Source organism: Scyliorhinus canicula, chromosome 22 (assembly GCF_902713615.1).
Source record: "Scyliorhinus canicula chromosome 22, sScyCan1.1, whole genome shotgun sequence".
Taxonomy (NCBI): domain Eukaryota; kingdom Metazoa; phylum Chordata; class Chondrichthyes; order Carcharhiniformes; family Scyliorhinidae; genus Scyliorhinus; species Scyliorhinus canicula.
The window spans coordinates 29249615-29275655 of record NC_052167.1 but is presented as its reverse complement, the minus strand read 5'-3'; the positions used below and the strand labels follow the sequence as shown (position 1 = coordinate 29275655).

Here is a 26041-nt window from a genome sequence, read left to right as displayed (position 1 = left end):
CTATGAAAAAAAAATATAAACATAAATGGTTTCAGACTGGACGGGTGAGGTGTTGCTGCGTTGCTCTCTAGCCAGCCTGCTGTTGGCAAACATTAAACCATTTCCTTTTGCTTTGCATTCATTTATCTTTCTGTAATTCAGACAGAATACAGAAGATGTTCAAATCCAGATTCATGTCCAGAGATAACATGATGTTCATCTCGTGGGGCTCCAAGTGGTTTTATTCTCTGAACAGATAGCTTGAGGGAGGACCCAATCTCCTACTCAGAGACCGATGATGTACCTGGGAGTGTTTGATGGGGACACTGTAGAGGGAGCTTTACTCTGTATCTAACCCCGTGCTGTACCTGTCCTGGGAGTGTTTGATGGGGACAGTGTAGAGGGAGCTTTACTCTGTATCAAACCCCATGCTGTACCTGTCCTGGGAGTGTTTGATAGGGATACTGTATAGGGAGCTTTACTCTGTATCTAACCCCGTGCAGTACCTGTCCTGGGAGTGTTTGATGGGGACAGTGTAGAGGGAGCTTTACTCTGTATCTAACCCCGTGCTTAACCTGTCCTGGGAGTGTTTGATGGGGACACTGTAGAGGCAGCTTTACTCTGTATCTAACCCCGTGCTGTACCTGTCCTGGGAGTGTTTGATGGGGACAGTGTAGAGGGAGCTTTACTCTGTATCAAACCCCATGCTGTACCTGTCCTGGGAGTGTTTGATAGGGATACTGTAGAGGGAGCTTTACTCTGTATCTAACCCCGTGCAGTACCTGTCCTGGGAGTGTTTGATGGGGACAGTGTAGAGGGAGCTTTACTCTGTATCTAACCCCGTGCTGTACCTGTCCTGGGAGTGTTTGATAGGGATACTGTAGAGGGAGCTTTACTCTGTATCGAACCCCGTGCTATACCTGTCCTGGGAGTGTTTGATGGGGACAGTGTAGAGGGAGCTTTACTCTGTATCTAACCCCGCGCTGTACCTCTCCTGGGAATGTTTGATGGGGACAGTGTATAGGGAGCTTTACTCTGTATCTAATGCAGTGCTGTACCTGTCCTGTGAGTGTTTGATGGGGACAGTGTAGAGGGAGCTTTACTCTGTATCTAACCCCGTGCTGTACTGGTCCTGGGAGTGTTTGAAGGGGACAGTGTAGAGGCAGCTTTACTCTGTATCTAACGCCGTGCTGTACCTGTCCTGGGAGTGTTTGATGGGGACAGTGTATAGGGAGCTTTACTCTGTATCTAACCCCGTGCTGTACCTGTCCTGGAAGTGTTTGATGGGGACAGTATAGAGGGAGCTTTACTATGTATCTAACCCCGTGCTGTCCCTGTCCTGGGAGTGTTTGATGGGGACAGTGTAGAGGGAGCTTTACTCTGTATCTAACCCCATGCTGTACCTGTCCTGGGAGTGTTTGATGGGGACAGTGTATAGGGAGCTTTACTCTGTATCTAACGCAGTGCTGTACCTGTCCTGTGAGTGTTTGATGGGGACAGTGTAGAGGGAGCTTTACTCTGTATCTAACCCCGTGCTGTACTGGTCCTGGGAGTGTTTGATGGGGACAGTGTAGAGGCAGCTTTACTCTGTATCTAACGCCGTGCTGTACCTGTCCTGGGAGTGTTTGATGGGGACAGTGTAGAGGGAGCTTTACTCTGTATCTAACCCCGTGCTGTACCTGTCCTGGGAGTGTTTGATGGGGACTGTGTAGAGGCAGCTTTACTCTGTATCTAACACCGTGCTGTACTGGTCCTGGGAGTGTTTGATGGGGACAGTGTAGAGGCAGCTTTACTCTGTATCTAACCCCATGCTGTACCTGTCCTGGGAGTGTTTGATGGGGACAGTGCAGAGGGAGCTTTACTCTGTATCTAACCCCGTGCTGTACCTGTCCTGGGAGTGTTTGATGGGGACAGTGTAGAGGGAGCTTTACTCTGTATCTAACCCCGTGCTGTGCCTGTCCTGGGAGTGTTGATGGGGAATTGGGGGCTGGCATAGGGAAGTGTTCCCTTTTTTTGCTCCATCACAACCACAAAACTCCATCAAAAAAAAATTGATGAAGAAATGTTTATCGAACAACGCTGTGTAAATGGTTTGCTTGGGGAATGGTTGTTTTATTAAATAGCTTTAGCACTCGGGGTTTATAGTCGCATAGATTAGCCAGAATCATTCGGCACGGATATTGGAGCCTCCATGCACTGAATCACTGGGTAATCGATCTGGACTTGCCGGTGGTCACCAGTTTGACTCGGTCAGTTCCTGGGATTGCCGCCATTCTGAGTCACTGTGCCATTGGCAGCTCCATTTTGAATGTAGCTGATAGTTATTGAAATCCGCAACGACTCTGGTTGGTGTTGAAGTTGCTGCTGGAATCAGAGAGTTGGTGTCTAACTTTCACAAAGCTCAGGTGGTGGCAGTGAGCTCCTGTAGCTGGCAATCCGTCTGAGAAAAGAAATAACTGTATAGAAAAGTATAATTTAAAAAAGACACACTTTAATATATGGATTGTAAACCATTCTCCTTCTATTGAAGAATTAACCTGGTTTAACATCTACTTCAAATATATGCATTCTATATTGCTGTTATTTATTGATGTGTTAATCTATTGTTCAATAAATTCAATTGGCATTTAAAGCCACGAACCAGGTCTGGTGTGATGATATTCTGCCACTTCTTGGATAGGTTCTGTAGCTAACGAAATCTAAAGGGTTGTTATTCCCGTCGCGTCCTCAAAACTTGTCTGACGCTATCAGTTTGTGGAGATATCTTCAAGGCCGGACTGAGTTGCAACTCCTCTGTGTGAGCAACCATATCTCTGAGAGCTGAAATGCCCAGATGGCGATGTGCCTTCTGGGTCTCACGCGATAGTTCGGAGATCTTGAGGTTATTACTGGTAGCAATAAACCACAGATACGTCTCAAACACCTCCAGCTCCTCACGTATGAAGGAGGTTCTGCTTTCCTCTGGCCAAGCCATCACTAATGGCCAGCCCAACTTTAGAGAATCCAACCTGCCCTGGGACTCTGAAGTATCGTCAGCCGGCCCTTTGTCCTCCATCTGACGATATCAACCGAAATCCAGAGACACTCCATGATAGGATAACAGCAACACTATCAGCCTGATAACAGCAACATCCCGGGGATTACCACTGACCAGAAACTGAACTGGACTAGCCATAGGGGCGGCACGGCAGCACAGTGGTTAGCACTGTTGTTTCACAGCTCCAAGGTCCCGGGTTCGATTCCCCGCTGTCTGTGCGGAGTCTGCACGCCCTCCCCGTGTGTGCGTGGGTTTCCTCCGGGTGCTCCGGTTTCCTCCCACAGTCTAAAGATGTGCAGGTCAGGTGGATTGGCCGTGATAAATTGCCCTTAGTGTCTAAAGGGGTTAGGTGGGGGTTACGGGGATAGGGTGGAGGTGTGGGCTTGGGTACGGTGCTCTTTCCAAAGTCTAGTGCAGACTTGATGGGCCGAACGGCCTTCTGCACTGTAAATTCTATGTTAATTCTATAAATACTGTGGTTACAAGAGGAGGCCAGAGGCTGGGAAACTGTGACAAGTAACTCACCACCTAACCCCCCAAAGCCTGTCCACCATCTACAAGGTACAAGTCAGGAGTGTGAGGGAATACTCTCCACTTGCCTGGATGAACGCAGCTCCAACAACGCTCAAGAAGCTCAACACCATCCAGGACAACGCAACCCCCTTGTTTGCTCCCCCTCCACAAACATTCAAATCCTCCACCACCGACGCACAGTAGCAGCCGTGTGTACCATCTACATGATGCACTGCAGTAACTCTCCAAGGTTCCTTTGACAACCACTACCATCTAGAAGGACACAAGCTGCAGATACCTGGGAACCCCGCCACAGGTTTCCCTCCAAGTCACTCACCATCCTGACTGGGAAATATATCGGCCGTTCCTTCACTGTCACTGGGGCAACATCCTGGAACTCCCTCCCTAACAGCACAGTGGGTGTATCTACACCTCAGGGACTGCAGCAGTTCAAGAAGGCAGCTCACCCCCACCTTCTCAAGGGCAACTCGGGATGGCCAACAAATGCTGGCCTAGCCCACACCCCGTAAAAAATATTTTAAAAAAGTCCCCTTGACAATCCCACCTCCTGGCTGCAATGTGGCGCTCCTTTCACACATACTGATGATGGTTACAGTCTCAATCTGGCACCAAGGCAGTCATGGCTTCCAACAGTGAGCCAACATGACTAACAGGATGGGACCCGATTCTGTTGGAGCTAGCCTCCTAAAGCACTACTCCACATCATGATAGACACCCTCTGCTACCTGCCCTTGTACATCTGATTGGTTGGGGGGGGTGTCGTGTGGGTGTAAGAGGCTGCCGATACAGATGGAGGAATGGGCAGGTCTGAAAGTGGACTATCGCGATTGTGACATCGTGCGACGTATAAGCAGGGTGGCAGCTGGCAAAGAGATTCACCTGTTGGTACCTTACATTGTGACGCCAGCCGTTTACAGCTCATCATGAAGAGGAGGAGACCGGTGGGATCTGGCATTCCGCTGGATCATGGCCGATCCCTATCCACTTTGGTTACATAGTGTGGGAAGCTATGTTGAAAAGGATTGATGCTGAGATCCAAGGTGTTTACAATTTACAGAAAAATGGTTTGGACTCAGAAATTGCAAATATAACAAAAAGTTAGTGAATCAGCCGACTGGGAATTCGCGAGTACAGAGGGAGAATGTGACAGGAAGAAAATGAAGAAACAGAATCGATGTGTAATTGCTAAATAAACATTTCTAGAGGGATAGAATTAAACTGGAGAGGTTGTCTTAATGGGACGAGAAGCTTGATTAGATCCCATTTAGAATGCTGTGATTATTTCTGTTCTCCATTTGATAGACAGGATATAGAAATACTGCAGAAAGTACAAAAGTATTTTCTGGACATTGGTGAGACCACACCTGGAATATTGTGGGCAGTCCTGGTCTCTTTATCTGGGGAAGGATGTTCTTGCTGTGGAGGGAGTGCAGCAAAGGTTTACCTGGCTGAATCCTGGGATGGTGGACACTGATGTACGAGGAGAGATTGAGTCGGTTAGGATTGTATTCGCTGGAGTTCAGAAGAATGAGGAGGGGTTCTTATAGAAACCGAGAAAATTCTAAGAGGACTGGACAGGGTGGATGCAGGAAGCATGTGGTGTGTCCAGAACCAGGGGTCACAGTCTGAGGATACGGGGTAGACCATTTAGGACAGAGATGGTGAAACATTTCTTCACCCAGAGAGTGGTCGGCCTGTGGAATTCGTCACCACTGGAAGTAGTTGAGTCCAAAACATTGTATGGTTTCAGGAAGCAGTTAGATATAGCACTTCGGACGAAGGGGATCAAAGGATATGGGGAAAGTGGGATTAGGCTATTGAGTTGGATGATCAGCCATGATCATAATGAATGGAGGAGCAGGCTCGAAGGGCCAAATGGCCCCCTCCTGTTCCTGTTTTTCAAGTGTCTATAAAAGGTTACATATCAGAAAAGATTAAGAAAGCTGGAGTTCCTCCCGAGCAAAGAGAAGTCTTGAGGGGTGATCCGATAGAAGCCTTCACAATTGCCAAAGTGAGTACGTTAGACGTACAGAAGGTGCTCCGACAAGAGGGTAAGACCAAACTAAGAACCACATAGAACATCGTCACTCAGAAATCCAAGAGGAAATTCACGAGAAACTTCTTTGCCGGGAGAGTGGCGAGAATGTAAAACTTGCTCCCACAGGGAGTGGTTATGGTGATGATCAGGACGGAAACTGGACAAACGCTGAAAATCATAGAATTTTTACATTCACGCCACTCTCCCGGTAAAGAAGGTTCTGGTGAAATTCCTCTTGGATTTATGAGTGACGATTTTCTATGTGGCTGTTAGTGCAGAAAGAGGCTGATCGGCCCATCGAGTCTGCACCAGCCCTTGGAAAGGCCCTACCTGGGCTCTATCCCCCACCCTGTAACCTCACCCTAAGGGGAAGTTTAGCATGTCCAACCCATCCGACAAAAGCACCCTACCTTTTTTTAAATAAATATAGAGTACCCAATAATTTTTTTCCAATTTCCACCTACCCTGCACATCTTTGGGTTGTGGGGGCGAAACCCACACAGACATGGGGAGGATGTGCAAACTCCACACTGACAGTAATCCAGGGCCGGGATTCGAACCCGGGTCCTCAGCGCCGCAGTCCCAGTGCTATCCACTGCGCTGCATACCGCCCCTGGAGCACCCTACTTAAGCCCACACCTCCACCCTGGCCCCGTAACCCCTCCTAACCTTTTTTGGACACTAAGGGGCAATCCAACATGGCCAATCCACCTAACCTGCACATCTTTGGACTGTGGGAGGAAACCGGAGCACCCGGAGGAAACCCACGCACACACGGGGAGGATGTGCAGACTCTGCACAGACAGTGACCCAAGCCGGGAATCGAACCTGGGACCCTGGAGCTGTGAAGCAACTGTGCTAACCACTGTGCTACGGTGCTGCCCCGAGGGAGATACGAATACAAAGCGGAATAGGAACACGTTGATGGGTGAGGTGATGGGCTGTGAGGAGATTCATGTGGAGCAGAAACACTGGCACGGAGTGCAGTAAATATTGTCCAATATTTTGTAATACCCCCTCCTGAAACCCGTTTTGAAATTTTCACTTCATCCTCTCCGAGCCTCAGCATCTGTTTAAAGGCGATAGTTCAGTTCCCAGTACCCTCTGTGTGAGGAAAGATCATCCCTGAACTCTCTGCCGCTAATTTCAAAGCTTTGTCCCCTTATTCCGGATTCTCCCACCTGCAGAAACAATTTCTCTCTGCTCATAACCTCAGAGAGGTACAGCCAACATTCACAGGAACAATTTCTCTCTGCTCACACTATTCAAGTCCTTTCATTACTTTAAAATCCGGGTGTAGCACTCAAGCGAACACAAGCCTACTTATGCAACCTGCCACCAGGATTGAACTCTTTTGCCTAATTTAAGTCTACGTGGTCCCTGATGACCCAATGAGTGGGGAGAGCTGAGGGATGGTGATTTACCCTGAGGATCACCACCCCTCAGGCGAAGGGCATGGTTGAGGTAACCCCCAATAACATCAGCCGGTACGGGGATTTAACCCGTGCCATTGGCCTCGCTTTGTATCAGAAGCTAGCGGTCCAGCCAACTGAGCTAAACCGGGGCGCCCCCCCCCCCCCCATCATTCCTGTGAATGTTGGCTGTACCTCTCTGAGGTTGCAATATCCTTCCAGAGATAAGGGCAGCAAGGTAGCATGGTGGTTAGCATAAATGCTTCACAGCTCCAGGGTCTCAGGTTCAGTTCCCGGATGGGTCACTGTCTGTGTGGAGTCTGCACGTCCTCCCCGTGTGTGCGCGGGTTTCCTCCGGGTGCTCCGGTTTCCTCCCACAGTCCAAAGATGTGCGGGTTAGGTGGATTGGCCATGCTAAATTGCCTGTAGTGTCCTAAAAAGTAAGGTTACGGGGAGGGGGGTTGTTGGGTTACGGGTATAGGGTGGATACGTGGGTTTGAGTAGGGTGATCATTGCTCGGCACAACATCGAGGGCCGAAGGGCCTGTTCTGTGCTGTACTGTTCTATGTTCTAGATGTGGTGCCCAGAACTGACTGCAGGATTCCATGAGGGGCCTGACCAGAGTCCTGTACGGCTGTAATTTAACATCCACCTCTTTACATTCCAGCCCCCTGCAGATGAAGGTCAGTGTTCCATTAGCCAGTTTAAGTTTTCTTTTGTACCTGTCCACCAGCTTGAAGTGATTTCTGCACACTGACATCAAAATCTCCCTGCTCCTCCACAGTTCCTAGTTTTTCACCATTTAGGTCATCTATTTTAGGTTCAGAGGGATGATCTCTTATTTTCCCACATTGAATCCCATTGGTCGCACTATTGCCCACTCACTAAATCCACCAGTTTCTTTTGTAACTTTCTGCTCCACTCTACACTATTTACTCTGCCTCCTAACTTAGAGTCATCAGCAAGCAGCTCTCTTTTCCTTCATCTAAGTTACCGTTGAATACAGTGAGCAGCAGCTGAGTGCCGTGCAGCACCCCTGGCCACATCCTAGCAATTGGAGCATGTACTCGTTATCCCTTCTCTCTACCTGCCTCCTCACAATTACCTCCCAACGTCAAAAGGTTGCTTCCCTTTCCATGGACTCTCACTTTGCTAACAGTCTCTCATGTGGAACCTTATTGAATGCTTTCTGGAAGTCCATATAAAGAACATGCATTGACACTTCATTATCCACCATGCTCGTGGCCTCAAATCGGGGTTCGTTAGACGTGACTTGCCCGTAATAAATCCTTGCTAGTTTCCCTGATCAGCTCACCCACCCCCATGGGCCAACTATTGGAGAATGATCCACCCTGGCAAAGGGCCACTGCCCGTCAAAAAAAATGCCCCTCCCCATGGCACACGTGGACAATGTAGCTGTGGAGCAAACGCCAATTGGAATGGACAGTCTCCAGAAGGAGAACTGGGTAATCGGGCCCTTTCCTGGAAGTTGGGCACAGCTCATGCTCCCTCGACACAAATATAACTCCAAGCCAGCCGAGGATGCGACCAGGACTTGATGGTCGGAGCTGTAAGGAGAGGCCGGGTAGGCTGGGACTTTTTTCCCTGGAGTGTAGGAGGCTTAGGTTTATAAAATACTGAGGGACATCGATAAGGTAGATGGTCAACATCTTTTCCCAAAGATAGAGGATCTAGAGGGCATAGGTTTAGGGTGAGAGGGGAGAGATGTAAAAGAGACCAGAGGGGAAATTTGTTCACACAGAGGGTGGTGAGTGTCTGGAACGGGCTGCCAGAGGCAGTGGTAGAGGCGGGTATGATTTTTTCCTTTAAAAAGCAGTTAGACAGTTACATGGGCAGGGTGGGTATAGAGGGATATGGGCCAAATGCGGGCAAGTGGGACTAGCTCAGTGATCGAAACTGGGTGGCATGGACCAGCTGGGCCGAAGGGCCTGTGTCTGTGCTGTAAATAGCTATGACTCTATGAGCCTTTCTTCAATGGAACTGGCCTCTTTCCAGCATAGACCTCGCAACTGCTCAACCGCACAGGATCCTTTCCCATCCACTGACAAACCTTTGAGTAGAATTAAACCCATGGCTCAGGGCCATTTTGACCGGTTTATGGCCAATAATCCCAAGGGGCCACACTGCAGAAGCTGTCCCTGTGCAGTGTTTCCTGGACAGAAACCTGGAGCAGCTTTTAGGTGTTAGCTTCAAATCCCGTTCTGAATATCGATGGGGATGTTTTCACATTTTGTGCTTAATGTCTGTCGTTTGGTTGAAATGCTAACGTGCAATTAATTCTAGGTCTGAAAAAGGTATCAAAGAAGAAGCGGAATCGAGACAGGAGCTCCCGTAAACTGGTTCAACCCATCCCCCTGGACTCCTGCGGGAGGCCAATCTTTCCGATTGTCCTCGGAGGACTGACCGTTTACAGTTTAGGAGAGGTTTGCATTCTTATTATTCTCTTTGATTCCAAGGGCAACAGCTCCATTGTTGGCTTGCCCTCGGTTTTGTGGCAGCAACTTTAAACACTCGACAATCAGTTGCCCATCTTATTCTGAGAGGTCACATTGCTGGTTTGTGTCCAATGTAGATACCCCCATGCTGTCCCTGACCTGGAAATGTTTGGGACAGCGTGGGGACGGCAATGTTCTGTATCTAACCTTGTGCTGGTGGGGCAGCGGTGGCACGGTGGTACTGTCACTGGAGTAGAGATATGCAAGGGACCTACGTTCGAATCCCACCACAGCAGATAGCAAAATGTGAATCCAATAAAATCTAGAATTAAAAGTCCATGGAACTATTATCGCTAGTTCACCAAGGAAATCTGCCACCCTTACCTGGTCTGGCCTACATGTGACTCCAGATCTACAGCAATGCGGTTGACTCTGAAACGGCCGAGCGAACTACTCCGTTCAAGGGCATTTTGGGATGGGTATTAAATGTTGGTCCTTGCCAGCGACACCATGAAGACTGCCGCAAAGTATTTGTTTAATTCACTGCCAGCGATGATAATCATTTCCCCAGTCTCGTGCTCTAAGGGGCCGGTGTTTACTTTAGCCTCTCTCTTCCTTTCTGTATATTCAAAGAAGCTCTTGCTGTCCATTTTTATCTTCGTTTCTCGTTTACCCTCAGAGTTTATCTCCTCCCTTTTATTATTTTTTTGGTTGAGCTCCAGGGTACGGTGTTGAGTTCGCCGGTTTTGGCAAGGAAGCGAGAATTGGCCTCAGAATTCAGGACTGTGAAGTGTTTAAAAGTATGCCTGGTTTCCTGTCCCTGAGCGGCGCCCCCTCCCCTTACCCCTGGCTGCTACGTGCCCATGTAGGGACGTCCGTGGAGAGGATTGAGTCTGATTGTGGTCTCCATCCTCTGGGCTTCAATAATGCAGGAACAAAGAGCAAGGTTTGGACTTGTATAACCCCTATCATGGCCTCAGGACACTCCAAAGATTGCGACCTACTGCCGGGGGCTGTACACCTCCAAACAAATCGAAGATGGAACAGTTCCTGGACGGACTGGATATACCAGTCGTGAGGGAAGAAAGAAAACAGGGAGTGGAAGCACGGTTAGGCACTGGGGCAGGTCATGGAGAGCATCAGCTCCAGGCAATTGGGGAAGGCACAGCGTCCGGACACATTCCCAGTGGATTTTTGTAAAGAATTTGCAGCAGTGCTGGCCCCGTACCTGCGGGAGGTGTTCAGTGATTCGCTGCCGGGAGGCCCTGCCGCCCACGGTGACACAGGCCTTGATCTCGCTGATCCCCAAAACAGACAAAGACCCGATAGAGTGTGTGCCCTACAGACCCACCTCACTCCTAAACACTGACACTAAAGCCGTGGCGAAGGCCCTGGCGAGGTGACTGGAGAGCTGCGTGTCGGAGGTGGTCGCGGAAGATCAGGCAAATAACAGCGAACGTCAGACGCCAGGTGATCATGACCCCTCCCTGGGAGGTGTCATCAGAGATGAGCACTTCCCTGGATGCAGAGAAGGCCTTCAAGAGGCGATGGAAGTACCGCATGGAGGTACTGGAACGGTTTGGGTTTGGGCCAGGATTCACTTCATCGGTGAAACTACTATAGGGGGCCGGTTTAGCTCACTTGGCTAGACTGCTTGTTCATGATGCGGAGCGAGGCCAACAGTGCGGGTTCAATTCCCCGTACCAGCTGAGGTTATTCATGAGGACCCCGCCTTCTCAACCTCGCCCCTCGCCTGAGGTGTGGTGACCCTCAGGACAAACCTCAAAGGGGAAAACAGCCTCTGGTCACCTGGGATTGTGGTGGGGGTGCAGTGCAGAAAGTACCGTTCTCGCTGGCCCAAACCAGATTCCGATACCTGGGGATCCAAATAGCCCACGACTGGACATGGATCCACAAATCCACATTCCTGCTCTCACTGGCGGGCAGAGTACAGACGATCAAATTGAACGTACTGTCCAGGTTCCTCGTCCTGTTCAGATCCCTCCCGATCTTCATCCCAAGGCCTTCTTCCCCAACCGAGACAAATCAATCATGGAGTTTGTGTGGGGGAGAAAGAACCCTCGGATCCACAAGAACATCCTACAAAGAAGGAGAAACATGGGGGCGGCGAGCCCACCTGACCTTCCGCTCTATCACTGGGCAGCCACCACAGCGAGAGTATGGGGGTTGGGTCGGAGAATGGCTAAAAATGGAGGAAAACTCTTGCACATCCTTCTGAGCACTGGCCACGGTCAAGCCCCCATTCACCCCCGCCAAGCACTCGCAAAACCCAGTGGTATTGGCCACACTCGGAGCGTGGAACCCATTCAGACAACACGACGGACTAGCGGCAATGGCAGCCATGGCCCCCACCTGCAAGAAACCATAAATTAGCCCAGCAACATTGGACGCTTCCTTTAAAAGCTGGAGACAGGCCGAGGGGACACTGACGATAAGGAATGTTGACATAGACGGCAGGATAGCGAATCTGGGGAAACTGATGGACAAGCTATAGCTCCCAAACGGGAACGGGTTGCGAAACATGCCATCTCAGGACCTTACTCCACAAGGAGACAGCAACGTTCCCCCAACGACCAGGACAGTCCCTACAAACTAGAGGATGGTAACTGCGCTGACATGTACAGACGACTATCGGAAATGATCAGGTCACCACAGGACGAGACAAGGGAAAAATGGGAGGAAGAACTAGGCATGAAAATAGGGGAGGGACTCTGGATCGAGGCACTGCACAGGGCAAACCTCACCACCTCATGTGCAGGACTGATCCTAACGCAGCTGAAGGTGGTGTTCAGGGCGCACTTGACCAGAACACGCATGAGGTGGACGACAAATGTGAACGGTGCCAGGGAGGCCTGACCAACCATGCCCACATGTTCCGGCCCTGTCCCAGACTTGCCGGGTAATGGAGCACTTCCTTCGAGGCCATGTCCAAGGTTGTGGAGATGAGGGTGGAGCTCTGCCCAAACGTGGCGGTCTTCGGGGTTTCAGAACTGCCTGAACTCTTTCCGGGGGAGAGAGACAGACGCCCTAGCCTTCGCCTCCCTGACCTCCCATCGGAGACTCCGGCTCGACTGGAGATTTGGCCGGATTCCTCAAATTGTAAAAAAAATCAAATCCACCATCAGAGAATCGGAAGAGGGCTTCCACAATATATGGAAGCAATTCACCAACCTGTTTGAGGAGCTGTTCGCAATCAGAAACCAGGGAAGGCGGGGAGGGGGACTGAAACAGACAAAGAATGAAAAGGAGGGTGGAGGGGCATAGAAAAAGTAGGAGGGGTAGACACAACCCAAAACACAAGGGAAACAGCGCAGAGGGAGAAAAAGGGCATCGAAAGGGGGCGGAAACCCCAGGGAGGATGTCCAAAACATCAACAAGCACACACCTAGGTGACCGCTAGCAAGCTTCTGGAATGTTTTAATGTCGGAGCCACACAGGAATAGTGGAACAGGGCTGATCACCGGGGGCTGAAAACAAACAGGCGCCAAACCTGTGTACACGTCCTCCAGTTACTACTCACACATAACATTAATTCCCAGGTTTCTACTGGACATTTTCACTGGGACTCATGTTCTGGTTTATTGTATGTATGTTTAAACACTGATGTAACAATGTTGTTACAAGTCAAATGCAAAACCCCAATAAAAACATTGTTTAAAAAAAGCACACCCAAAAGAAGTTCCCGCCAGTGAGGTGCTTTTGAAGTGTAGTTACTGCTGTAATGTAGGAACAATGGCAGTCAGTTTGTGCACAGCAAGCTCCCACTATCAGCAATGCGATTAAGGCCAGATCACCTGTTTTATTTTTAGGTTGAATGTTGGCCAGGACAGTGGGGGAACATCCCTGCTCTTTTTCACAGAGCCTAACGGGATTATACATACACCTGAGAGGGCCGACATCGCCTCAGTCTAACGTCACATCCTTAAGATGCACGGACTGTGCAGCGCTCCGACTGTGCAGCGCTCCGACTGTGCAGCGCTCCGACTGTGCAGCGCTCCGACTGTGCAGCGCTCCGACTGTGCAACGTCCGACTGTGCAGCACTCCCATAACAGCCTTCCCGAACAGGCGCCGCAGTGTGGCGGCTAGGGGCTTTTCACAGTAACGTCATTTGAAGCCTACTCGTGACAATAAGTGATTTTCATCTCTTTTCATTTTTCATTTTCATTTAATTTAATTTCATTTCATTTCATTTCGCTCCGACTGTGCAGCGCTCCGACTGTGCAGCACTCCGTCAATAATGCCTGCATTTTTCACCCAAGCCTCTGGCGAGCGATTTGAACCCACCGTCCTCTGATTGAGAGGCAAATGTGTTACCCACCCGCATCCAACCACCTCTCAGAACCAGATGACAGCTTTCTTGCTCGTGTGTGAGGGATCCCTTGGTACTAACAATATCTGTGAATCTGGAAGTAAGTGTGTACAGAGGAAATGCCGGGGAGGAGATCGGCACGCGCTGGGGAATCGGGCATCTAATGTGGAATTCAGTTTGAAGTAGTTTACACACTTCACAGCTAAAGAACTGCGCAATGCGGTAATAGACGCTGACTGTGCTGGGTGATGGAATAGGAACAGCTGGCTAACTCCGTCGCACAGGTCATTAACGGTCAGCTGCCCAATCAGAGAGCCCATTCTTGTGCACCTATCTCCCTTGAGCCTGAATTTGCAATCTTACATTGAGCTTCATTCTTTTGGTTGTTAGATTATTGCAGATCGCTCGGGTTTTAGTGATGAGAGCGCGATCTACCCGGTGGGGTTTTGCAGCACCCGGGTTTATGCCAGTATGAAGAACCCCAGCCACAAGTGCCTGTACACCTGTCAGATCAAAGATGGTGGAACTGGACCACAGGTATTTCAAACACACACAATTCTTCAAAAGTAACGTCGGTTTGCAATGACCTAGTCACCATGTTAGAGCAATGTTTTTGAATCGGAATTTTATTGCAGGTTAAGGTGTAATAACGCGGATATTCTGTGTTAATAGGACACCCTGTGTTAGTGCGAGTGCCCTGTAATGAAGTGAATGCCGATTATGGATACCCTGTGATGGATCCGGGTGTCCTGTAATGGCACGATTGCGCAGTAATGCAATGCTGTCCTGTAATGATGGTGTGAGTGCAGTATAATGATGATGTGTGTCCAGTGATGATGGTGCAAGTGTCCTGTAATGGTGATGAAGGCAGCCTGTAATGATGATACAAGTATCCTGTAATGGTGGTGCGGGTGTCTTGTTCGCCTCCTACTTTTGTTTGGATACCGGACAAGAACTCCAGGCAATTTTAAATTTGTAAAACTGAGAGCAAATGATACTTCATCCACCTAACTCTGACCAATAGGTATTTTTTATGTTAAAAAAACTTTAATTTAAACACAGAATTAACCACATTAACATCACACAAATAGCATTGCTGTCAACAGTTAAACAGATCTTAAATAAAAGGAAAACATTGAACTTGCTATCTACACCTGCCACTAATTCCAATTAAGCAACCAAATACAGTTCAAATGCCACTTATAAATAAAGTTGACAAAAGAGGTATCTTGCTTCTAGAACATAGAACATGTATTTTAAATCAGACTTTTTAATAACATCACTGCACAAAAATGAAATATAATGTATAACAATATCATCACACTTTAAAAACCCAGCAATATGAAAAGCTGGCTTCATTTTCCAACATCTTATCATAGATTATCATAGAATTTACAGTGCAGAAGGAGGCCATTCGGCCCATCGAGTCTGCACCGGCTCTTGGAAAGAGCACCCTACCCATGGTCAACACCCCCACCCTATCCCCATAACCCAGTAACCCCACCCAACACTAAGGGCAATTTTGGACACTGAGGGCAATTTATCATGGCCAATCCACCTAACCTGCACATCTTTGGACATCTTCAACTTTAAACACTACTCATTACTAAACACTACTATCACACTATATGATACATATCTCGTAATATTTATGCATGCAAATTTAACATTTCAGTCTTTCTTTCCCAATTCTGAATGTTTCATTCTTCCCACATCTCAAAGCCGCGATAAAGCCTCTGCAATCACGTTTTCTCTTCCTGCTGGATGTATAATTTTAAAGTTAAATGGTTGTCACAATAAACTCTGCAAACGTCAATAGATTATGGTCTGTATAAACAATTTATCTGATGAATTGTTAGCAACATAAATGTCAAAATGTTGCAATGCCGATACCAATCTCAATGCCTTCTTCTCGAGTGTCGAGTATTTCTTTTGCTGAATAATTATTTTTCTGGAAAAATAACCAGCGTGTCTCTCTATTCCTTCTCCATCTTGTACCATTACAGCACCAATCCCACATCGCTCACATCAATGGCCACCTTAAATTGCTTGTCATAATTTGGTGTCTCCTAAACCTGTGCAGCGGTCAACAGTTTTCAGATTGTCAAATGCCTCCTGACATACTGACGTCCAATGAAATTTCCTGAGCTTATTTATAAATTCAGTCAGTGGGGCAACCACACAGCTGAAATTTGGCTCGAATCTTCTGTAGAAACCTCTCATGCCCAGAAATCTCAGAGTTTCTCTCCTCGGTGATGGTATTGGGAACTCCCCAATAGCCTTGTTTCACGTTCCGTGGGGCCACCTGACCATGTCCAATAGTATGGCCTAAGAATGTGACTTGGGCTTTCGCAAACTTACTTTAAGTCAAGTTTAACACCAAGCCAGCCTCCTGAGGTGGATGGAACAATTCCTTTGAATGTTTCAAACGCTCCTTCCACATTTGACTGAACCGCCATCAGATCATCTATGTGCACGGCATAATTGTTTAGTCCGGAAATTACCTTGTTGGTTAGTCTTTGGAATGTTGCTGCTGCATTATTCATTCCAAACGGCATAACTTTTAAACTGATACTGACCATTTGGCATTATAAAAGCCAAAACTTCCTTCACCGTTTCCGGTAAAGGCACTTGTCAGTATCCTTTAAGTAAGTCAATTTTGCTAATTTAATTTGCTTTTCAAAACAGTCTTCTGAACTAGAGATAGGAAATGAATCTGACTTTGTAATGGCATTGATTTTCCTATAATCCACACACAATCGTTGTGTTCCATCTGGGTTTGGTACCATCACAGTAGGTGAGCTCCAATTGTTGCAACTCACTTCAATGATATTCTTAAGCATGCTTTCAATTTTCTTGTGAACCTGTGCCAACCAAAGTGGATTCAGCCTATAAGGATGTTGCTTAATTGGGGCAGAATTTCTTCCATCTACATCATAGAATCTTGGAATTTCTGCAGTGCAGAAGGAGGCTATTCGGCTCATTGAGTCTGCACCGACGCTCTGAAAGAGCACCCTACCCAAACTCACTTTCTTGCCCGATCCCAATAACCCCTTAACCTAACGTACACATCTTTATTTTTGGACACTAAGGAGCAATTTAGCATGGCCAATCCACCTAACCTGCGCATCTTTGGACTGTGGGAGGAAAGCGGAGCACCCGGAGGAAACCCACGCAGACACTGGGAGAACGTGCAAACTCCCCACAGACAGTGACCCAAGGCCGGAATTGAACCTGGGACCCTGGCACTGTGAGTGCTAACCACTGTGCCACCCCGTTGTGTATAATCACCTTTGTCCTTCCTAATTTGTTCCCACATATAGCTCTATGTGACTGTGATAACTCTTTCAGGTCACTCTGATTTTCCTTCGGAAGGTAACTTCCTCATTCCAATCTAATTTGAGGAATGTCAAATTCAGAACTATCGGGATTTATCTCTTATCCCTGAGTTATAACGGCGAACACATCCTCCTTCTTTCCTTCCCTATCAAATCACCTTTTGAGCATATTAACATGACACACTCTGAGAACTACCCTTCTATCTGGCATTCTTATCAAATAAATCACCTCAATCAATTTCCTTTTGATTGGATAAGGCCCACTAGATCCACCTACCACTTGTAATAAGACTAATAATTTGTCCCCACTAACAAAGCTAAGAGTTTTTAATTTCTTATCCACCTCTTTTTTTTATCACATGCTGTGACAATTTTAAATGCTTTCTAGCCAACTCATCAGCCTAATTAGTCTCCCCCTAATGTTTGACACACACGGTCCAACAATGCTGACTCACCAATTTCCCCGCAATCAATTTAAGTGGTCCTCATCTCCTGACCAAAATGATTCATTCGGTGCGTCCCTAATTACAAACGGAATTCCTTTATCCCAATCCTCTGGATAATCCTGACGATCGGCCCTCAACATGGTCTTTCGAGTTTGATTCCACCTTTCTAATGCTCCCTGTGATTCTCGATGATTGGCAATTGATTTGAATTGCTTTACCCCAAAGCAATCCTGAATAACTTCGGCATAAAATTGGATCCCTGATCTGATTGGATTTGTTTTGGTAGTCCATGTCGGGTAAAAAATATGTTTAGTTAACTCCTCTACAACCCTCTTAGCTGCAATATTTTGTAATTGAATGGCCTCCGGAAATCTAGTAGACTCATCCATGATGGTCAACAAATACTGAAATTTTAAAAAAATGAAAAGCGCTTATTGTCACGAGTAGGCTTCAAATGAAGTTACTGTGAAAAGCCCCTAGTCGCCACATTCTGGCGCCTGTTCGGGGAGGAATCGAACCGTGCTGCTGGCCTGCCTTGGTCTGCTTTCAAAGCCAGTGATTTAACCCAGTGTGCTAAACCAGCCCCTGATCTTGGGCAGCGCGGTGGCGCAGTGGGGACTTGTTTTTTTTGTCCCCACTGCTGCCTCACGGCGCCGAGGTCCCAGGTTTGATCCCGGCCCTGGGTCACTGTCCATGCGGAGTTTGCACATTCTCCCCGTGTTTGCGTGGGTTTCACCCCCACAACCCAAAGATGTGCAGGTTAGGTGGATTGGCCGTGCTAAATTGCCCCTTAATTGGAAAAAATGAATTGGGTTCTCTAAACAAACAAGTACTGATTCCAACTTTTTGTCTAAGGAAGGGGCCCCACACACAATCAATTAGGACCTTGGTTAAAGGTTCCTCAAATGCAGGAATTTGATCACCGCTTGAGCTTTGCCTATTACCTGACATGTACGGCAAAATTCCATTCCATCCTTACGCAGTCCAGGCCAACTTTTATATTTTTGCTTGACTTGTTTTTTTAACTCCTGAATGACCATCCACTGAAACCTCGGGCTGGATTCTCCAAAAATGGGACTATGTCCCCACGCTGGCGTGAAAACAATATCGAGCAATTCACTCACCGGCAAGGGGCTAGCAGGGACCCAGAGTGAGTCACTCAGCTTTAGTTGCGGATACGGGACCCGCACTTTGGATTCCGAGTCCACGCATGCGCACGGCGGCGGCCTTTAGCGGCCGTGCCAAGCGCCGTGGCGGACACGGACCAGGACCGAGAAACAAGGTCCCACCAATCTGCCCCGCGCTGCTTCATCTGACCTGCCCGATTGCTGCCCGGCCGCCCATAAGGCACCCCCCCCCCCCCTGGTGTTTGATCCTCCCACCCTCCCCAACAGGGCAGCCGCGGAGCGCGTGTGTCACGACCGGCCAGGCGTGGTTAGAACCACGCCGTCAGGAACTCGGCCACTCGGGACCGGAGTATCGCTGGGAGGGCCTCTGGCAATGGCCACCCCAGCTACACATTGCGATTCACGGCCAAGCGATTCTCCTTAGATTGGAGAATCGCAGGAGCGGCGCTAGGTACGATTCGGACGTAAAAGTCGATTCTTCGTCCCCACGTCAAACGCAATTTCAGCACGGGGTTGCGGAGAATCCGGCCCCTCGTGTGTGACCCACAAAATCTCCTTTCTCTAATCCACCGGTAACACAACTTGATAAACTTCTGCTAATTTCTCACCTGCCTGAATATGTGGATCAGTGGTTAGCACTGTTGCCTCACAGCGCCAGGGGCCCAGTTCCCTTGCAACCTTGGGTGACTGTGTGGAGTTTACTCGTTCTCCCCGTGTGTGCGTGGGTTTCCCCCGGGTGCTCCAGTTTCCTCCCACAGACCAAAGATGTGCAGGTTAGGTAGATTGGCCACAATAAATTGCCCCTTAGTGTCCAAAGATGTGTATGTTAGGTTAAGGGGTTATTGGGATAGGGTGGAGGAGTGGGCTTGGGTGACGTGTTCTTTCAGAGCGTTGTGCAAACTCGATGGGCCGAATGGCTTCCTTCTGCTCTGTAGGGATTCTATGCAAAGGTCTCCACTTCCTCATTAATGCATTCTTTCTAATGCTATAATACTCTGGTATACACTCAGATTCTATTTTTGTATATGCTCTCTGATACAAGTGCTTTATCTCTGAATCCTTTTGTTGTTATTTTACCAATTTTCCTGAACTAAAGATATCAGCTTCATCCTCCACCTGCTCTTGTTCCTCATGAACTATTTGGTTGAATATTGTTTTTGATAATTGAACCTCAGCCTCACTATCTTTGCTCCTTGATTACTCCCCCTCGAATCTTTGTGATCTTATTACCACATAATCTGGAAACACCCCAGGAAATGCTTCCTGCAACACCTCTTGTTCGACTTTCCACCAGTTTTTCAACCACATTGGCATCACTCCCATTTGTATCCAGCTATATCATTACCCAGGATAAAGTGTATGCCTTAAAAAGGTAAATTCTCTAATACCCCTACCACCACTTCTCACCAGACTCTTTAACCTTACCTTGCATAATGGAACTCTACTAAATTCACCAGTAATCCCACATATTACCACCTTTTCAGGCAATACTTCTTCTGAACTACATATCTCCTGATCTCTCGCTATTAAAGATTAACTTGCTCCTGTATCCTTAAAATCTTAATCTCCTTACCTGTACACACGAGTAAACCTTACCCTCACAAATCTTAAAAAGATCTGACACCTTATTAACCAACCTCTGAATCGGCTGGACACTCATTTCCACCTCTTCAACTGCAGCCATGGATTTTTCCCACTTTAATAAACCCCACTGACTTATCCTGAGTTAGAGTCTGTCTTCCCAATACTTTTGTTGAGCCACCGACACTGCGACTTGTGTGTCCACCCTTGGTACAATGAAAACATTTGTGTTTTCTTATTTCTCCTCTACCTTGTTTTAAGTGTTTTTTAACCTGAGGGAAATATGTTCTTGTCCACCAAATCGAAAAGTTTTCTTTTAACCACCTTTTGCAAACCACCCAGGTGACCTCTTCAATGCCCAGGAAACTCTTGGCCACTGAAAGAGCTATTTCACAAGTCGTTCTCTATTTAAACTATTTAAACTGTCTTTAAACTGTCTTTAAATTTAATCATCCCAAACCAAACTAGGAATTCTACTTTTTAATCCACACTTTTGTTCGGACACCGGACCAGATTCCATCTTTTGTTGGGCTACTGAATGAGAACTCAAAACAAGTTTTCACAAAAATACTTCACCGCAGGAGTGATGACTCCTGACCAATAGGTATCTTTTATGTTAAAACAAACTTAAATTTAAACGTAGAACTAATCACATTAACATCAAAGAAATAGCTTTACAATTATCAGTTAAACAGTTCTTAAATAAAATGAAAACTTTAAACTTACCGGGCTGGATTCTCCATCTGCAGGATCCTCCGTTTCGCCGGCAGCACACACATCCTCGCGATTTCCCGATGGCGTAGGGGTGCCAACAATGGGAAACCCCATTGGCCGGCCGCCGGGATGGAGGATCCCGCTGCTGGCGGGGGCGTGCCGCACCAGAAAACGGGCGCGGCGGGACGGAGAATCCAGCCCACTATCAATGCCTGTCATTAATTCTAAGTAAGTAACCCAATACAGTTCAAATGCCACTTGTAAATAAAGTTAACAAAACCGCTTACTTGCTCATCTGTCCAGACTTTTGGATCCTTTCAGGCACAACCTGAAAACCCTTCTGTCTTGTCAGACTCTTCTGCTCAACCTATAGGCATTTGTCAAAACTGCAAACTACAGACCGACCTGGCTCATCCCATTAATTCCATCATCTGTATCCCAGTAAGATGTCATATGACATCGCTTCTTGGCCTTTTGACTGAGATGAGCGTGGGATCAGGTGTAATGCCTGGATCTGGTCTGTCATTCTTGTGGAGACCATGAATTGGATTCAATTTGAATTGGTTTTTGGAGCAGGCAAGGAGCTGAATTAGGGGTTCGCCCCTGTCCACAGTCTGAGCTCTGGCTTTGTAACTCTGATAAAGTAATGGATTAAAAAAAATATAATAAACATGCTATGTGACGTGCTACGCTATGGGTAAATGCAACCCCTCATGAAGTATCTACTCTCCTGGGAATATCCAGCAATCAAAACAATATTCCATTAGCCATCTCTCTGCAAACAAGTAAGTTGTTAAAATCAATCATTATGTTATCTTTTATGACTCCTTAATTACAACTTTAGTAGACACACTTCCTGTATGTATTTTAAACCAGGGGATCTCTATGAGATCCTCCCTCATTCTTCTGAACTCCAGCGACAACAATCCCAACCGAGTCAATCTCTCCACATATGACAGTCCCACCATCGCTGGAATCAGTCTAGTTAACCTTCGCTGCACTCCCTCGAGAACAAGAACATCCTTCCTCCGAGAAGGAGACCAAAACTGCCCACAATACTCCAGGTGTGGCCTCACCAAGGCCCTGTATAATTGCAGCAACACATCCCTCCTTCTGTACTCTAATCCTCTCACAATGAAGGCCAACATACCATTAGCCTTCTTTACCGCCTGCTGCACCTGCATGCTTACCTTCAGCGACTGGTGCACAAGGACACCCAGGTCCCGCTGCACACTCCCCTCTCCCAATTTACAACCGTTCAGGTAGTAATCTGCCTTCCTGTTTTTGCTTCCAAAGTGAATAACCTCCCACTTATCCAAATTATACTGCATCTGCCATTGATTTGGCCACTCGCCCAACCTGTCCAGATCTTGCTGCAGGATCCCTGCATCCTCGTCACAATTCACCCTCCCACCTAATTTGGTATCATCTGCAAACTTTGAGATGTTACATTTTGTTCCCTCATCCAAATCATGAATATATATTGTGAATAGCTGGGGTCCCAGCACCGATCCCTGTGGTACCCCACTGGTTACTGCCTGTCAATTTGAAAAGGACCCATTAATCCCTACTCTTTGTTTCCTCTCTGCCAACCAGTTTTCTATCCACCTCAATACTTCCCCCAATCCCATGCTCTTTAATTCTGCACAATAATCTCTAATGCGGGACTTTGTCAAACCGCTTCTGAAAATCCAAATATACCACATCGACTGGCTCCCCCTTGTCGACTGTACTGGTTACCTCTTCAAAGAATTCCAACAGATTTGGCAAGCATGATTTCTCTTCATAAATCCATGCTGACTCTGACTGATCCTGCCACTGCTTTCTAAATGTTCCGCTATAAAGTCCTTGATAATGGATTCAAGCGTTTTCCCCACTACCGACGTTAGGCTTACTGGTCTACAATTCCCTGCTTTCTCTCTACCTCCCTTTTTGAATATCGGAGTGATGTGAGCTACCCTCCAATCTGCAGGGTCAGTTCCAGAGTCTATAGAATCCCGGAAGATGGCCACCAATGCATCCACTATTTCCAGAGCCACCTCCTGAAGCACTCTGGGATGCAGATTCTCAGGCCCTGGGGATTTATCCGCCTTCAATCCCATCATTTTTCCCAGCACCATTTCTCTACTAATGTTGATCTTTCTCAGTTCTTCCCTCTCACTAAACCTTTCATTCTCCAAACATTTCTGGGATCTGATTTGTGTCCTCATTTGTGAAGACAGAACCAAAGTATGTATTCAATTGCTCAGCCATTTCTTTGTCCCTTATTATGCATTCCCCTGTTTCTGTCTGTAGGGAGACTACATTTCTCTTTACCAATCTCTTTCTCTTCACATATCTGTAGAAACTCTTAGTGTCAGTCTTTATGTTCCCTGCAAGCTTCCTTTCGTACCGTACTTACCCCTTCTTAATCAATCCCTTCCTCCTTCTTTGCTGAATTCTAAACTGCTCCCACTCCCCAGACCTATTATTATTCTTGGCCAATCTGTATGCTTCTTCCTTGTATCGGATACTATTTCTAATTTCCTTTGTAAGCCATGGATTGGCCCTCTTACCCCCTTTGCTATTGTGCCAGACAGGAATGAACAGTGCTGTAGTTCCTCCATGTGTTCCTTGAATGTTTGCCATTGTCTATCCACTGTCATCCCTTTAAGTAACTCTCCCCAACCTATCAAGGCAACTCACGCCTCATATCCTCATAGTTCCCTTTATTGAGATTCAGCACCCTCATCTCCGAATCAACTACTTTACTCTCCATCTTGATAGAAAATTCTAACATGTTATGATCGTTCATCCCCAAAGGGGTCTCGTACAGCCAGGTTGGCAATGATTCCCAGTCTAAGATGGCCTGCTCTCTAGTTGGTTCCTCCACATATTGGTCAAGAAAACCATCCCGTACACACTCCAGGAATTCCTCCTCTCCGGCATTGTGGCTAATTTGTTTTGCCCAATCTATGTGAAGATTAAAATCGCCCATGATCACCAATATTCCTTTATTACATGCATCGTTAATTTCTTGTTTAATGCCATTCCCAACCTCACCTCTGTAGTTTGAGGGTCTGTATATAACACCCACTAATGCTTTTTTGTCCCTTGGTATTTTTCAACTCTACCCATACAGATTCCACATTGTCTGGGCTAATATCCTTTCTCACTATTATGTTAATTTCCTCTTTAACCAGCAGTGCCACACCACCACCTTTTCTTTTATGCATGTCCTTCCTAAATACTGAGAACCCTGGGACATTCAGTTCCCATCCCTGGTCACCCTGCAGCCATGTCTCTGTAATCCAAATTATATCATACCCGTTTATATCTATCTGCACGATTAGTTCATCCACTTTATTGCAAATGCTCCGTGCATTAAAGCACAGAGCCTTTGTTTGCCTTTTTCCCACAATGCTTGTCTTGCTCCCAATATTTTTCTCTACTGCCCTATTTGAATTTTGTCTTTGATTTCTCCACCTATCACTTTTTACATATTACATAGAATTTACAGTGCAGAAGGAGGCCATTTGGCCCATCGAGTCTGCACCGGCTCCTGGAAAGAGCACCCTACCCAAGGTTAACACCTCCACCCTATCCCCATAACCCAGTAACCCCACCCAACACTAAGGGCAATTTTGGACACTAAGGGCAATTTATCATGGCCAATCCACCTAACCTGCACATCTTTGGACATCTTCAACTTTAAACACTACTCATTACTAAACACTACTACGGGTCCTCAGCGCCGCAGTTCCAGTGCTATCCATTGCGCTGCATACCGCCCCTGGAGCACCCTACTTAAGCCCACACCTCCACCCTGGCCCCGTAACCCCTCCTAACCTTTTTTGGACACTAAGGGGCAATCCAACATGGCCAATCCACCTAACCTGCACATCTTTGGACTGTGGGAGGAAACCCACGCAGACACGGGGAGGATGTGCAGACTCCGCACAGACAGTGACCCAAGCCGGAATCAAACCTGGGACCCTGGAGCTGTGAGCAACTGTGCTAACCACTGTGCTACCGTGCTGCCATTTTGAGCAGAAGGGTGAAAGAGCAGAGGAACAGAAGGATATGAAATAGAGGGAGTGGGGACTCATAGCGGACATGGACATGGATTGCTCAGGCTGAATGGTCGGATGGTTTGACATACTGCTGGATGGGGAGCTGGAAGGAGGATAATAATAAGGCTAACCTGACGTAGATCATTGGGAATGTTGTTGATGTTCTGCCGGGGAATACTAATGATGACTTGCAGCAGCTGCTGAACCACAAGGGGCTCGCGATGGATGATGGCCAAATGTAGCGATCTGAAAGAAAAGATCTAGTTAGACTATCAGCTCAACACCGTCTCCATGTGTGAAGTGTTATATGCTAGAACTCGCTGCCAGCCAGCTCTAGGTGCTTTTGTCCTTGCTCCCTCTTTCTCTGACGCCTTGCGTAGGTTCCCACCCCCCTGGTATTTTAGTTTAAACCCTCCCCAACCACTCTAGCAAATAGGACATCAGTTCCAGTCCTGCCCAGGTGTAACCCGTCCAGTTTGTACAGGTCGCACCTCCCCCAGAACCGGTCCCAATGCCCCAGGAATCTGAAACCCTCCCCCTGACACCATCTCTTCAGCCACGTATTCATCCTATATATCCTGTCATTTCTACTCTGACTAGCACGTGGCACCGGTAGTAATCCTGAGATCACTACCTTCAAGGGCCGATTCTTAACTTTCTTCCTAGCTCCCTGTGTTCTGCCTTTAGGACCTCTTCCCTTGTTTTACCTATGTCATTTGTACCGATGTGCACCACGACCACTGGCTGTTCACCATCCCCTCCAGAATGTCTTGTACCTGCTCCGAGACATCCTTGACCCCAGCACCAGGGAGGGAACATACCATCCTGGAGTCTCGTTTGCGGCCACAGAAACACCTGTCTATTCTCCTTACAATTGAATCCCCTATAACTATTGTACTGTCACTTATCCCCCTGCCTCTCTGCAGCAGAACCAACCATCGTGCCACGGGTTTGGCTGTTGCTGCTTTCCCCTGGGAGGCCGTTCCCCTCAACAGT

General features: G+C 47.4%; 1 protein-coding gene across 1 annotated transcript in view; it reads left to right on the top strand.

Moving 5' to 3' along the window:
* The window catches only part of LOC119956085 (transforming growth factor beta regulator 1-like), a 75917-nt gene that overhangs the window by 27503 nt on the left and 22373 nt on the right, over positions 1-26041 (top strand). The window contains exons 5-6 of the mRNA XM_038782931.1: positions 9305-9444; positions 14178-14324. Coding sequence (XP_038638859.1) covers positions 9305-9444; positions 14178-14324 — 287 coding nt within the window. The remainder of the gene's footprint in view (positions 1-9304; positions 9445-14177; positions 14325-26041) is intronic.